General features: G+C 46.4%; 1 protein-coding gene across 1 annotated transcript in view; it reads left to right on the top strand.

Moving 5' to 3' along the window:
• The window catches only part of LOC148842033 (protein O-GlcNAcase), a 29,623-nt gene extending 22,137 nt beyond the window's left edge, over positions 1-7,486 (top strand). The window contains exons 14-17 of the mRNA XM_088919713.1: positions 2,269-2,360; positions 2,811-3,003; positions 6,692-6,851; positions 7,330-7,486. Of these exons, the coding sequence (XP_088775839.1) occupies positions 2,269-2,360; positions 2,811-3,003; positions 6,692-6,851; positions 7,330-7,466 (582 nt within the window). The 3' untranslated portion in view covers positions 7,467-7,486. The remainder of the gene's footprint in view (positions 1-2,268; positions 2,361-2,810; positions 3,004-6,691; positions 6,852-7,329) is intronic.
• Positions 7,487-13,765: the final 6,279 nt, after the last annotated feature.

The raw sequence follows: 13,765 nt of genomic DNA, 5'->3' as shown, positions 1-13,765 counted from the left end.
TGCACAATATAAATCTGAGTAAGTTTGGCTCTTACTATCGGAGTGAAGCTATAAGCACATAGATTCTAGAGGCACATTATGCCTTAAATAAAAATAAATGCCTGAAAACCTCTGGAAGTAAGTTGTCTGTCAGTCTGGAAAGGGATACAAAGCCATTTCTAAGGCTCTGGGGCATCACCGATCCTCAGTCAGAGCCATATTGTCCAAATGAAAAATATTGTGGGACAGTAGTGAATCTTCCCAGGAGTGTCCATCCAGTGAAAATCTCTCCAAGAGCAAGAAGTAAAAGTGTCCAGGATGTCACAAAGAACTCTAGAATAACTTCTAGGGATCTGCAGGCCTCTCTTGCCTCGGCTAAGCTCAGTGTCTGAGACTCCACCTTCAGAAGGACACTGGGCAAACATGGGAGAGCAGCAAGGCAGAAGTCACTGCTCACGGAGAACATGAGTGCTCACCTCAAGTTCGCCAAAAGCACCGGGACGATCCTCAAGAGTTCTGGAAGAGTGTTCTGTGGACAGGTGATGTGATGACTGACGAAAACCAAACACTGTATTCCACAGTAAGAACCTCATACCAGCGGTCAAGCATGGTGGTGGTCGTGTCCTGGCTCAAGGACGATGTGCCATCATCGAAGGAGCCATGAGGTCTGCTCTGGATCAGAGAACTCTACATGAGAACGTCAGGCCACCTATCCCTGAGCTGAAACTGAAGCACAGCTGGGTCAGGCAGCAAGGCAATGATCCAAAACACACAAGCAAGTCCAGATCAGCATGGCTGAAGAACTAGACATTTAGAGTGTAGAAGCATTAAAATGTCAGAGTCCGGGTGTTGGTGAAAGAAGAGTTGTTTATTCGTATCCATACGGGAGATCACCTTGTAAAAGCTAGTCTCTCCAAAAGATGTTGCTCAGCGCTTTTTATACATAGTAACAGACAAACTTCCTACTTTTAACATAGATGACCTAATCCCTAAAACGAACCATTAGTTCTTAGTCAAGCTTGGATAACGGAAAACAACTCCTTATTGAGACTTTCATTATTGCATACATTTGCAAATCAACACATTCTACTTCCCTTTTTACTGTATTTAAGACATGAGCTGTACTTTTCCACTGACCTATAGATACCCCCCTCGTATGTTCCCATTTGCCAATGTTATAAGCAGTTAGAAAACTAAAAGATAAGCAGTGTGTTCGTTTTTATAAAATTTATAACATTCCCTCAAGAGTTTTTGAATGGCCTTGTCAAAGTCCAGACCTAAATGTTGTGGCAAGGATGTGAAACGAGCAGTTCATACTCAAAAACCCACAAATGTGTTTGTCAAAATTCCTCTACAGCACCGTGAGAGACTGATCAATAACTACAGGAAATATCTGGTTGCAGTTATCGCTGCTAAAAATGGAGTAACCAGTTATTGAGTCCAAGGGGACATTTACTTTTTCACATGATGTATTGGGATCTGCATAATTATTTTTTATAAATAAATGAAATAAGTATCAATATTTTGTGTTAGTTGTTCACTCAGGGTTCCTTTTATCTAATATTAGATTTTGGTTGAAGATCTGATTACATTTACTTTGAAAAATATGCAATAATACAGATAATTAGACAAGGGGCAAATGCTTTTTCACAACACTGAATTTTATAAAGAACTGTACCACTCATAATATTACAGTGATCCTGTGTGTGCACACATCCTGTATGTGTGTCCTGTTTGTTTATCCTGTGTGTGCGTCTTGTGTGTGTGTATCCTGTGTGCACGCTTTGTGTGTGTCTCTCCTGTGTGTGTCTCCTGTATGCACGCACATCCTATGTCTGCCAATGTTCTGTGTGTGTATCCTGTGTGTGTGTGTGTCCTGTGCATGTCCTGTGTGTGTGCATGTCCTGTATGTATCCTGTGTGTACATGTTCTGTGTGTGTGCATGTGCTGTGTGTGCATATCCTGTGTGCGTTTCCTGTGTGTGCGTGTCCTGTGTGCATGTCCTGTGTGTGTGCGTGTCCTGTGTGTGCATGTGCTGTGTGTGCATATCCTGTGTGCGCGTTTCCTGTGTGTGCACGTGTCCTGTGTGTATCCTGTGCGTGCGTGTCCTGTGTGTGCGTGTCCTGTGTGTTTGCGCATATCCTGTGTGTGCGCGTGTCCTATATGTGCACGTGTTCTGTGTGCGTGTCTTTTGTGCATGTCCTGTGTGCGCATGCTTGTCCTGTGTGCGCGTGTCCTGTGTGTGCGTGTCCTGTGCCCTGACAGCCTCTCTCTCCGTGTCCGGAGCAGGTGGAGCTGTACAGGATCTGCAGGCAGCTGCACCTGAAGACCCAGAGCAGCCCTGACGCCCACCAGCCTCACCCAGACCTGATGGGAGACAGGCAAGTGAGAGCCGGCCCTGTCCAGGACAACCGGCAGCTCTATACACAGTGACACATAGTGAGCTACAGACACGCTTCCTGGGGCTCAGGCACAGATCGCTGCAGTTAACCTCCACCCAGCAGTGCTGGGGATCGAGTTCAGGGCAGCTGACAAAGGTGACACTAATTCATCTTCACTTTGCTCATCCACAGGGCTTTAAGTGCTGGTTGGTAGCAGTTTTGTCATGTGTCTTAGGGTGTAAAAGATTAAAAATAAGTTTAAAAAGATTTAAAATAAGATTAAAAAATACCCTTGTAGGTGTTCAACTAACTTTTTGCAGAATGCAGGAGCACACGGTCTGTGTGTTTCGCACCCTTAACAGCACAGTGTCGGTTTACAGTGGTGGGCTTCATCTCGTCCCCGGGGCTGCTGGGGAGGACCCCTGAGTCTCCCTCTCTCCCTCTGCCCAGGTGGCTGGGCGCTTGCTTCGCGTTGTGCCAAGAGTACAGCTTCGTGCTGGAGGACGAGCGGGGCCTGTGTGGCTGTGCCCTGGGTGCGCTGGACATCAGGGCTTTCCTCAAGAGGAGCGAGGCCACCTGGCTGCCCACCATGAGGGAGAAACACCCCCGCGGGCCAGGCGCGGCCAGCCACCCCGCGGCACAGGTAAGACCCCAGAGAGCCTCCCTCACGGGCGTGCTGGGAGACAGGGCTATGAATGAGAGCAGCCTCGCCTTGATCTGGGGATCTTATCCAGCCGTGGCGTGATATAAACAAGAGTATCAGCTTCAATAACATGACTGGATAGCTTGTTCCCCACTCCTACTACTATTTGGGTAAAGACCTGTCACTTGTGTCTTCGTATTGTGAATCGTTGTTCATTACGAAGAAGTTCACTGTAGTTGCTTTCTCACGGTCTTTGAGGATGTTAAACATTTGTATCCCAACCCCTCGTAACCTTTCAAGACTAAAGAGATTTAGCTCCTTCAGCCTGTCAGTGTTGGACTTTCTGTTCAGCAAACCAGGATTGTATCTAGAAGCAGTATCCTTTCTTGTAACATGGTGACCGGTATTGTACATAATATTCTAAATTACTGTCCATATATAGCACACATAACCAATACTACTATAATCCACATATATCAAATACTACTTGAGGAGTACTCTGAAAAGTATTACAGTATTATTTTCGTATATTATTATATTTAGGTGGGTAGCTGCGTCTCCATGCGTAGGCTGCAAAGGAACAAGTAACAGGTTTATTCCATGCTGAAAAAAAGAAGAAAGTAAACAACGTTTCGGCCGTGGAGCCTTCTACACCTGAAGAAGGCTCCACGGCCGAAACGTTGTGTTTTCTTTCTTCTTTTTTTCAGCATGGAATAAACCTGTTACTTGTTCCTTATTATTATATTTATGTTTACTTAAAACATATTAAGTTTATGAGTTATGTTTCAGTTTTTATTAAGTTAGAGATTGATTTTTGATTCCACATATTTGCTTTGCAATGCATTTCTGAGGAATTCAACTACTTTGTCAATCACAGAATTGCTTTTTAGGGATTTGGGATATTGATTAGATGTTTTGGAAGTAATTTTTAAACTGATCACTCATAACTGATCATACAATTTTGACTGTTGATTAATCAATAAACACCTCGTTAGTGAGAGAGCTGGTTGGACACAGCTGGTGAGGACTGGAAGCAGCCTGTTAAACACCAAGGTGGAGAAACAGCTTCTGTGTCAACATGTCAACATGCCCCTTTATCAAGAGATAAGCTCCTTCCTGTCGTCGGCGTGTTGCACCAACACCTCAGGCGGGCTCTCTTGATGACGAGCAGCTATGCAAGAGCCCAATGGTCCTTAGTGACAAAGCGAGGTTTTGTGTCGAACACCCGTGGGGAACCAGAGGGCACCCTGCAGATGTACACCATTCTGCCAGTCTCACCCGCTGATCCATCTCCACGGGCAGAACCGCTGCTCAGTGTGTGTCAGACCGCATGTGACCTGAGCGCTGTCCTCCTGGTCTGCCGGGAAACAGGAACCTCCCTGTGGCTGTGTCTGCCCCCCTCGTGAGAGCTGCACAGACACACAAAAACATGACCTGTGTGGAGGTGCTTGCAAATAACTTCACTATATTTCACTATATGATTTGCATATTTTCTCCTGAAAGAGATGAATGAATTGCACTCAGGAGTCCTATGCTCTCATACTCATTCATGATTCAACAGCCTCCTCCCTTCTGTGAAATTAGTTGAATCAGCTTTTATGTGAGTTTATAGCTTGCATACTGAACATCTTATTTGTACTGCAATATACTGAGCTGAGTGATTGGAGGACTGACAGTTTAGGACTGGTTTTCTGTCAGAATTCGGTTTTCTTGTCAGTAAAGGTACGGGCAATCACATCACATGGGTCTGCAGTTATCCAAGTCAGAACATGTTTTTCTATGCTTTTAAGTTCTGTTTAAAATGAAGGTGTTCTCATCTCTTTAGGAGGTAGTGTTTTGGTTTTTGATTACTCTTTTGATTTTAGATAAAAATAAACATTAAAATATATAAAAAGTTTTTCTGTGTGCAGTTTTAATAATAATATAATAATAAACTTTATTTTATATAGTGCCTTTAAAGGGGGCTTCTCAAAGCACTTGTTTTGGCTATTGAGCAGTGTTTAAAACACTTATTTGATTTTTAATTTGATTATTGAGAACTGGATGGAACTGGGCTTGCTTGTCAGGTGGTCTGTCATAAGAACATAGCTCACTGGTTGTTAGTAGCTGGTAGATTTGAGATCTTAACCAGTCATTTCTTGAAATAAGGGTAACAACTTTGAAGACATGACTGGGTACCTTATTCCAGGCTCTCACAACTCTTTTTGTAAAGATGTGTAATTGAGTTGACAACAATGTGGAATGATAGAGGTGATCTATAGTTTCTTCTGTGTGGTGGAGACCAGCGCTGTACTCTACTGTACTGCAGTGCTGTGTGGTGGAGACCAGATCTGTACTCTACTGTACTGCAGTGCTGTGTGGTGGAGACCAGATCTGTACTCTACTGTACTGCAGTGCTGTGTGGTGGAGACCAGATCTGTACTCTACTGTACTGCAGTGCTTTCCGGTGGAGACCAGATCTGTACTCTACTGTACTGCAGTGCTGTGTGGTGGAGACCAGATCTGTACTCTACTGTACTGCAGTGCTGTGTGGTGGAGACCAGATCTGTACTCTACTGTACTGCAGTGCTTTCCGGTGGAGACCAGATCTGTACTCTACTGTACTGCAGTGCTGTGTGGTGGAGACCAGATCTGTACTCTACGGTACTGCAGTGCTTTCCGGTGGAGACCAGATCTGTACTCTACTGTACTGCAGTGCTGTGTGGTGGAGACCAGATCTGTACTCTACTGTACTGCAGTGCTTTCCGGTGGAGACCAGATCTGTACTCTACTGTACTGCAGTGCTTTCCGGTGGAGACCAGATCTGTACTCTACTGTACTGCAGTGCTGTGTGGTGGAGACCAGATCTGTACTCTACTGTACTGCAGTGCTGTGTGGTGGAGACCAGATCTGTACTCTACTGTACTGCAGTGCTTTCCGGTGGAGACCAGATCTGTACTCTACTGTACTGCAGTGCTGTGTGGTGGAGACCAGATCTGTACTCTACTGTACTGCAGTGCTGTGTGGTGGAGACCAGATCTGTACTCTACTGTACTGCAGTGCTGTGTGGTGGAGACCAGCGCTGTACTCTACTGTACTGCAGTGCTGTGTGGTGGAGACCAGATCTGTACTCTACTGTACTGCAGTGCTGTGTGGTGGAGACCAGCGCTGTACTCTACTGTACTGCAGTGCTGTGTGGTGGAGACCAGCGCTGTACTCTACTGTACTGCAGTGCTGTGTGGTGGAGACCAGATCTGTACTCTACTGTACTGCAGTGCTGTGTGGTGGAGACCAGATCTGTACTCTACTGTACTGCAGTGCTGTGTGGTGGAGACCAGCGCTGTACTCTACTGTACTGCAGTGCTGTGTGGTGGAGACCAGATCTGTACTCTACTGTACTGCAGTGCTGTGTGGTGGAGACCAGATCTGTACTCTACTGTACTGCAGTGCTTTCCGGTGGAGACCAGATCTGTACTCTACTGTACTGCAGTGCTGTGTGGTGGAGACCAGCGCTGTACTCTACTGTACTGCAGTGCTGTGTGGTGGAGACCAGATCTGTACTCTACTGTACTGCAGTGCTGTGTGGTGGAGACCAGATCTGTACTCTACTGTACTGCAGTGCTGTGTGGTGGAGACCAGCGCTGTACTCTACTGTACTGCAGAGTGATCTGTAGTTCTGTATTGTAATGTTCTGTAATTCTGTGTGCAGGAGGCCCTGCAGTATTTCCATTCGGAGCATCCAGACTATCCTGACTCCCTGCTCTACCACTTCCCCTCTGTTCTGCGGCTGGAAGCACTTCCGGAAGTCCTGGACACAAGTGTCACACGCAGCCTGGTCACTTCTCTGCTGTCCGCACTCAAAGCTAATGGTAAGTTCTCCCTTTGTATCCAAGTATCCTGGTTGTGTCTCTCCTGCTGTGTGTCTGCTGTCTTTCTCTCTGGACCTGTGCAGACTCTCCTCTCCCCATCTTTAGTATCTCAGTCTAGGCAAAGTATCCTGACAGAGAAGTCTATTGGCTTCCTCTCTGTCAGGGCGTCTGCCTACAGTCTTAGCACAGTAAGCTTCTTGCCCTGCCTGTCTCCAAGGCCTAAGGGAAGGTCCTACGCTGACAGGCTGAAGGAACTGAGCTGTTTTAGTTTTGAACAGAGAAGACTGAGGCGACCTAACAAAAGTAGTCAAACTCCTCTGAGATCTGGAGGCATTTCTTTACACACAGGGCTGTGGGGTTATGGAACAAGCTGCCCTGCCTTCAGCAATGCCTGGATGATCCTGTTAACTCCAGTGAACTGCTAGTAACCCAGCTGGCCAGTGTGACCCTTCTTGTGCTCTTGTTCCTGTGCTCCCAGGTTCTCAGGGGGTGTTCTGTGAGGTCCTGCCCACTGACCGCTCCCACCTGGAGTTCTTCACCAAGCTGGGCTTCCTGGAGATCTTCCGCTGCGAGGCAGTGACGCGCGAGGAGGTGGTGCTGGGCCGACTGCTGTAGCCCGGCTCAGGCTGGGGGGGGGGGGGCAGCCCCACCCCCACCCCCACCCTCACTGCCTCAGCTCGCCACAGCCGCGTTTCCATCGGTGGGGAATACATTCCTTTCTATGGCTTTGTTTGCCTTTCATTTTTTAAGTATTTTTTGATCTTCTGTTTGGTGGGCGTGTTAGGTGCAGTGAGCGGTTTCTGGCAGCTGCTGCCCCTGTGGGGCTGTGACACATGACTCTCACACTGGCCAGCTCCACTATCACCTCCCAGGCCCATGTCCAGCCCCCCACTCACACACATCTAGACACACCTGAACTAGAACCGTCTGCACATTGCTCTTGATAGAAAAGTGGATGAGCATCTTCTTTTCAGCTTTCATTTCCTTTGTCACGGTAAAGATGTAACAAAAGACCAGAAATAAGTTTGCGTTTCATGAGCATTCCTGTATATGTAGTGTTACAGTGGGTGGCTAGGTCCACTCTGGCGGGTTCCTTTCCGTTGCTCTATGACATGAGCTCTGCACCATGAATCCACCTGGGCTCTAGCTCCGGCACAGACCATATGCTTGCACACACATTCAGCACGGGGCACTGAGATAATCAGCACACGAGCTGATGGAAAGAGCACACAAAACACAAGGACTGCCAAATTCCAGGTCAAGGCAGGATGAAACACGTCTAGGAGGGCTCTTATGCTTGAATGCACGGACACTCATGCAGGGCACCAAGCGATGCACTACCACACTATCACATGCATGGTGAGCGTGGCTCTGAGCTCCCTCTTGATATCGGCCCAAGAGTAGCTTGAGTGCAGGCGGCTCCGTCATCACTGTTTGCAAATAACTGGACGCCCTCGGTGCCACAGCCTGCCTCTGGTTCCTGACCGTCACAGTGCACAGTGCACAGTGCACAGAGGGCAGATCTCAGATTCCAATAGATGAATGACTGGCAAGAAGTACTGTATATGTATAAAGTAAAAGATAACGTTTACGTGCAACAGCGTGTCTCACAGCCCAGGAGCTGGAGCCCCCCTCCTCCCAGAGACCTGGTGGCTGTGTGCGAGGCGCTGTTGTAAAGTGTGATTGTCTCTGTGGCCCTGCCGTGAGCTGGCGCCCTGGCCAGGGTGAGGGGAATCTTGTGCTCAGTGCCACCTCATGCCCTGTGACTCCCAGACAGACCCGAGACTGCACCAGTCTTTCTGGGAATGGGTGAGCCTGGAATGTATGTTCAGTTGATTCCAAGGCTTCGGCAGGATCCCCCCAGAAATGTCGTGGTGAATTTTTAAATCCGTAAGCTTATGATGATGGCTGTGCAAGGAAGCAGAAGGCGAGTGGTCCTGTATTGTGTGAGAGCTCCGTTCTTCAGCATAGCTGTCAGGGATGTTCCAGCAGGGCTGGGTCCTTGTGTGGGCTTCTCGTCGTGCGATTTAAATCAAGAAGCAAATAAAAAACAATGAGCTGTATTAGCAGCAAACTTTTTGAGCTTTGAGGCCTCGAGTCAGTGACAATGCAAACAGGGTCAAAACAGGGTTGCGCAATTCTGCTCCTGAAAGGCTGGTGTGGTGGCGGCTTTTTACTCCACCTGGGCTCTTAATGGCCTAGATCAGCTCTTTATTAGCTGAACTGGGCCAGCTTATCCCAGGTCTTCATTTTCTGGTGCTTTAAAGAGAAAAGCTGCAGACACACCCGCCCTCCAGGACCAGCATTGAGCACCCCTGTGGAAAATATGGCACTGTCACTGGACACCCCATTTTTCCAGATGAACTGGGGGCGAGAGCTCATTTGTCACAGACGCCAGGAGACACACAAGGCAGGGGTCCCCAGCTCCCTGCCGGTCTCTGGGGCTCAGCAAGGCCCTGCAGTGGGCCCAGCCCCCCGCCCCTGACCGGCCCCCACCCCCTGCGGTCACCATGGTCACTTTGAGGAGTGAGGAGTCTCGGACTGACTGACCCACTCGTCTGTCTGTGGATTTATTGTTTCATTGGTGACTTTGTGTAAAACTGATTAAAAGATTTGGTTTTCCCTCCAAGCGGTCTGTGTTCTTCTGTACAGTTCTGTGCAAAGCTCTCATCCACGTCACTCCATGCTCTTGGGGAAACAGGTCCAGCTACCCCATAGCTGGAGAGAGAAGCTGGTGGAGAGCACTCAACTATACTTCTTTGCATAACTGTTTTTAACTGAGTGGCAAAATTGGAAATTCACAAGCCTCTTTTGCTTTCCTGTGCATTTACATTAAATTTGAATTTTTTAAATTCATGTCAAAATACTGTATTCATCTGCAAGGGGGGCAATGTAAGAATCCAGTTTCTTGGTTAGTAAATCACTAACCAAGTTCAGTCACTGGCTGTCTACACCAATATCAGCAGCCTGAGAAATAGGCACTGGCACTGGCCGAGATCCGCTTCATGTCCCTGCGCTGTGTTGCGTGAAAGCACCTAATTGCCAAACGGTGCTGGAACAAATGAACTTAAAGCAAATCTGGCCTTCTAGATCCAGTCATCAGTCGAAGGGACTGAGAAGACCTAACCAAGTCTTGAAACACATGCCCTCATCCAGCTGTTTGTTGAAAGACACCAGAGTAACAGCTTCAACAACACACTCCTGCAACTCTTTGTGTAAAGAAGGGCTTCCTTCTCAGGTCTGAAAGGTCTGTCCCTTAGTTTCCATTGGTGACCCCCCAGTTCGTTCCCCACTCTTGAATTTGAAGAATAGCTCCCACTGGACTGACTTTGTCAGTGCCTTTGAGGATTTTGAATACTTTTTTGTTCATAAATCGGGTTCCTTTCTAATCTTGTCTGAGACTAGAATACTCGAAACTATAACAAAAGCTAAATAGCTAATGTAGATCAGAAAGAGCACAAGGCCCCCAATTGATAGACCCTAAAAGCTTTGTGGACATGTAAATACTGTATGTCATATGTTTTAGTGTAAACTAATGTCTGTGTTGCTTGTTTGTAGTCTTCAAGTAGATTAAACAAGACCTCCCCCTTGTTAGTCCAAGTTTGCAATGTCTTAAAATGCACTCGTTTTGCAAGTATTCATTTAATTTGGCTCGATCATTGTCACAGCATTATCAGCAATTGAAACATACTTTTGTGATGCAGGTTTCTGAATCAATGTTACAGTGCTCCAGTCTGGGGGTCCTATTCTAAGTGAAAGGCGAAATGTCCGAGCCAGAGGTTTAGGAGTAACGTGCCTCATGTCTTGTGCATGGATTTCCAAGTATGGCAGGGAAAGTGCCATAAGGACATGGTGAATTTTAGCCTCCCTTGACCCACAGAACCTCTATGTCATACTCGAATTATTCAATACTGATGGAGCTCCTTCTAGAACACAGGGCATGTTATTGAAACTGTCTTTTGTAAACCATTTCTAAATTATTAATTGGCAATGTTTACTCTTCATTTACTATTCTTAGTCCCTTATTAGTTCCTTATTATCTTGTAAACTATATTAACTTCTGTACCTTTGGTGTTGTAGTACTGAAAAAAGCTTTATATCTTTCATTGCCTTCTGCCAAGACAAACAGAAAATTATATTGCAGTTCTTACACATATTTTTCAGCTGTGCCTGTAGGTCAGGATTTTCTATTTCTATATTTCAATCCTGGACATCATCTTCTGAGTGCTCTGTTCCCACTGATTTTTTAAAATAACACCATAAAACCACCTAGTTTATACTTTTCTAGAATCAGACTTTTTTTTTTAAGGGGTGATTTTGTTTACCCTTAAACATTGCTTTTGAATTATAACCATCGTTCTTCTGTTGACTCGTTGTCTGGCTCCACGCGTCTAGCTTCTAAGCTCAACCTCTTTCCTTAATCGTCTGCTTTTCCAAACCTATAAACCTATAAAGATTTAAGACTTAAGATTTATAGATTTAAAACTATATCTCAAATGCTTCCATATTATGTTCATAATGGCAACCATGTTGGAACATGGAGCATGACAGTGCCCAGAGAGGACAGACTCAGTGACCACAGCCTGGACATAGGAACTGGACACAGACAGACCTCCTGTCACAGCCTGAGGATCCGAGTCTCTGTAATGTCTTGTGTGACTGCTTTGGCTTCACTGCAATTCTTCAGTCACCCCACCAAAGCTCTTTGCATCTGGCCTTGGACACAGAGACAGGGAGGCCTGAAGGCATGTGGCTTCTTCCCTTCACAGTGACCAAACCATCAAGCTTAAAAACATGGTTATTTACAATGCAGGAGGAATGCCAGGATTTAGACTAGAAAGGTCTATTGAGTATTTAAATTGCTATCATGTGGCTGAATCCACTTGGCTGAGGACTGTCCCCTGGTCACTGGACAAGGGGTCAGAACCCGCCTGAGGAGAGGAGAGCCCGGGGGATGGGGAGAGGGATGAAAACAATGAAGGGGTGGGAGAGGAGGAGATGATGGACAGGATTTGTGATGTTTGAGTGAGGAAATGATGTCATTATTAACGACAAGTTATAGACAGCTGAGGAGGACTGAACTTGGCTTTTGTCTTCGCTCTCGAACTTTCATTATAAAATCCATTTATGAACAGATAGTCAATCACGCAACAGTCTATTGCTGACAAGAACCGCAGGTACCTCAGCCCAACCTTTTCCACACCCAGTAACGATCGCAATCCAGAATATACTCAGGACAAAATCACTTCCTAAACGTTACGCCCCGACGAGCTCCAGCACCACCGCATTGGCTCCACCAATTACCAATGCGCATTCCACACACATTGGGGCCGTCCTCAACGAGATCAGGCCAATTAGGGAACCTCGCACAGTATTTAAGCCCTAAGGAACCATTCAGTCACTAACCCTGCTTTGAGTTTGTCTCAGTTTCAGGTTCTCAGAAGTATTTCTCAGTGTTTCTTAATCCTCAGTTTTCAGTTCCTCAGTCATCATTGCCACTAGTCATCTCTTCATCACCTCAGACCTCAGCCTCTGCTCTGCCTGCTTCAGCAGCGCAGCTACTGCCTCAGCTGTTTCCTCAGTCTCAGCTCTGTTTGTCCTCTTCAGTGCTGTCATCGAATAAATTATCCTGATTGCCGCATATCTTGGCTCATTGACTCTAATTTTCGCAGAGCCTGTTTCAACACCTTGTCGGGCCCGACGTAACGCTAAATGGATGCTAACTTAAAGGGGAAGCTTTCTCCCTACACCAGGGGTGCACCAAAATAAGATTTCTTTTGCTAGGTGTATATCCCAGCAACGGAACAAACACCCCATTTACTGTATAACAAGTGCCTTCCCAAAAAACCTAACATTTCTGTGCTCAATCAATCTCTACAGTTTGGCCTGCAAAGGAGGTGGTTCACTCAGTCAGTGGCTAATAGGAGAGGGTGAAGTCTCTTTTATTTGTTTTTTTGGATCAACCTTTTTAGGGTAACATCCCCAAGAAGCTGGCTTACTGCCCTCTTAAGAACACTGTGGTCATTATCTTAACCTGCCCGATCAAACCGCCTCTGGCCAGTGTGGATCCCTCAATGGATAAGATGAGGGTCAGCCTGACTAATACTCTAGAGAGATAATAATAATCTCGTATGAAGTGCCTTTACAAATCTAAGGACAGTATATATATAGTAAGAATAATTAAAATCACAAAGAAGTACAGTAAAAAGAAGAGGAAACAATTAAACAAACATACAGGAGGGTAAGGCAATCAGACAAAGGCCCTAGTGAAGAGCTGAGTCTCGAGGTTAGATCTGAAGAGAGTTAAAGACGTCATTTCTCAGAGTCTGGGAAGGTCATTATTCAACACGGGAGCAGCGACAGAAAGGCGAGCTCACCGAGAGGCTGAGATTCAGACCGGGGTGCAGTGAGCAGAGGACCGACCTCAGCTGAGCAGAGCCCTGGTGGGGGAGTGTGAACATGGAGGAGCTCAGAGAGGCGTGATGGAGCCAGATTGTTGTTTAGTCTTGAAAGTCAGTAACGAGATCTTGTATCGAGTACGTACAAGTCCAGCCAACCAATGTAGAGACTTACTGTAAGTGTGGCAGTGATTTGCTGCCAGGGTTAAGTGTGAGTACGTAGCCCAGCTGCAGAGCTTTGGACATATTATAACTGGTTGAGAAGAGAGTTAGGGAGCCCTTGAGTAAAGAGCTGGAGAAGTCAGGCCTTGATGTTATAAATGAATCAGGCACTCAGCAAAGGACGTTGATAGAAATTGCCTAATGCGGGCGATATTTCTCAGGTGAAAGAGATCTTAATCAAGTTTTTCCACATGTGGCTGGAAAGACAGGAGAGGACCAAGTGTGACTCCCAGATTCCTGACTATGGCTGACGTGTGAATGGGGAAGCCAACCCACCATTACCATGAAGCTCTC

Source organism: Atractosteus spatula, chromosome 1, assembly GCF_055471065.1.
Source record: "Atractosteus spatula isolate fAtrSpa1 chromosome 1, fAtrSpa1.hap1, whole genome shotgun sequence".
Taxonomy (NCBI): Eukaryota; Metazoa; Chordata; class Actinopteri; order Semionotiformes; family Lepisosteidae; genus Atractosteus; species Atractosteus spatula.
This window is presented reverse-complemented; position numbering and strand designations above follow the sequence as displayed.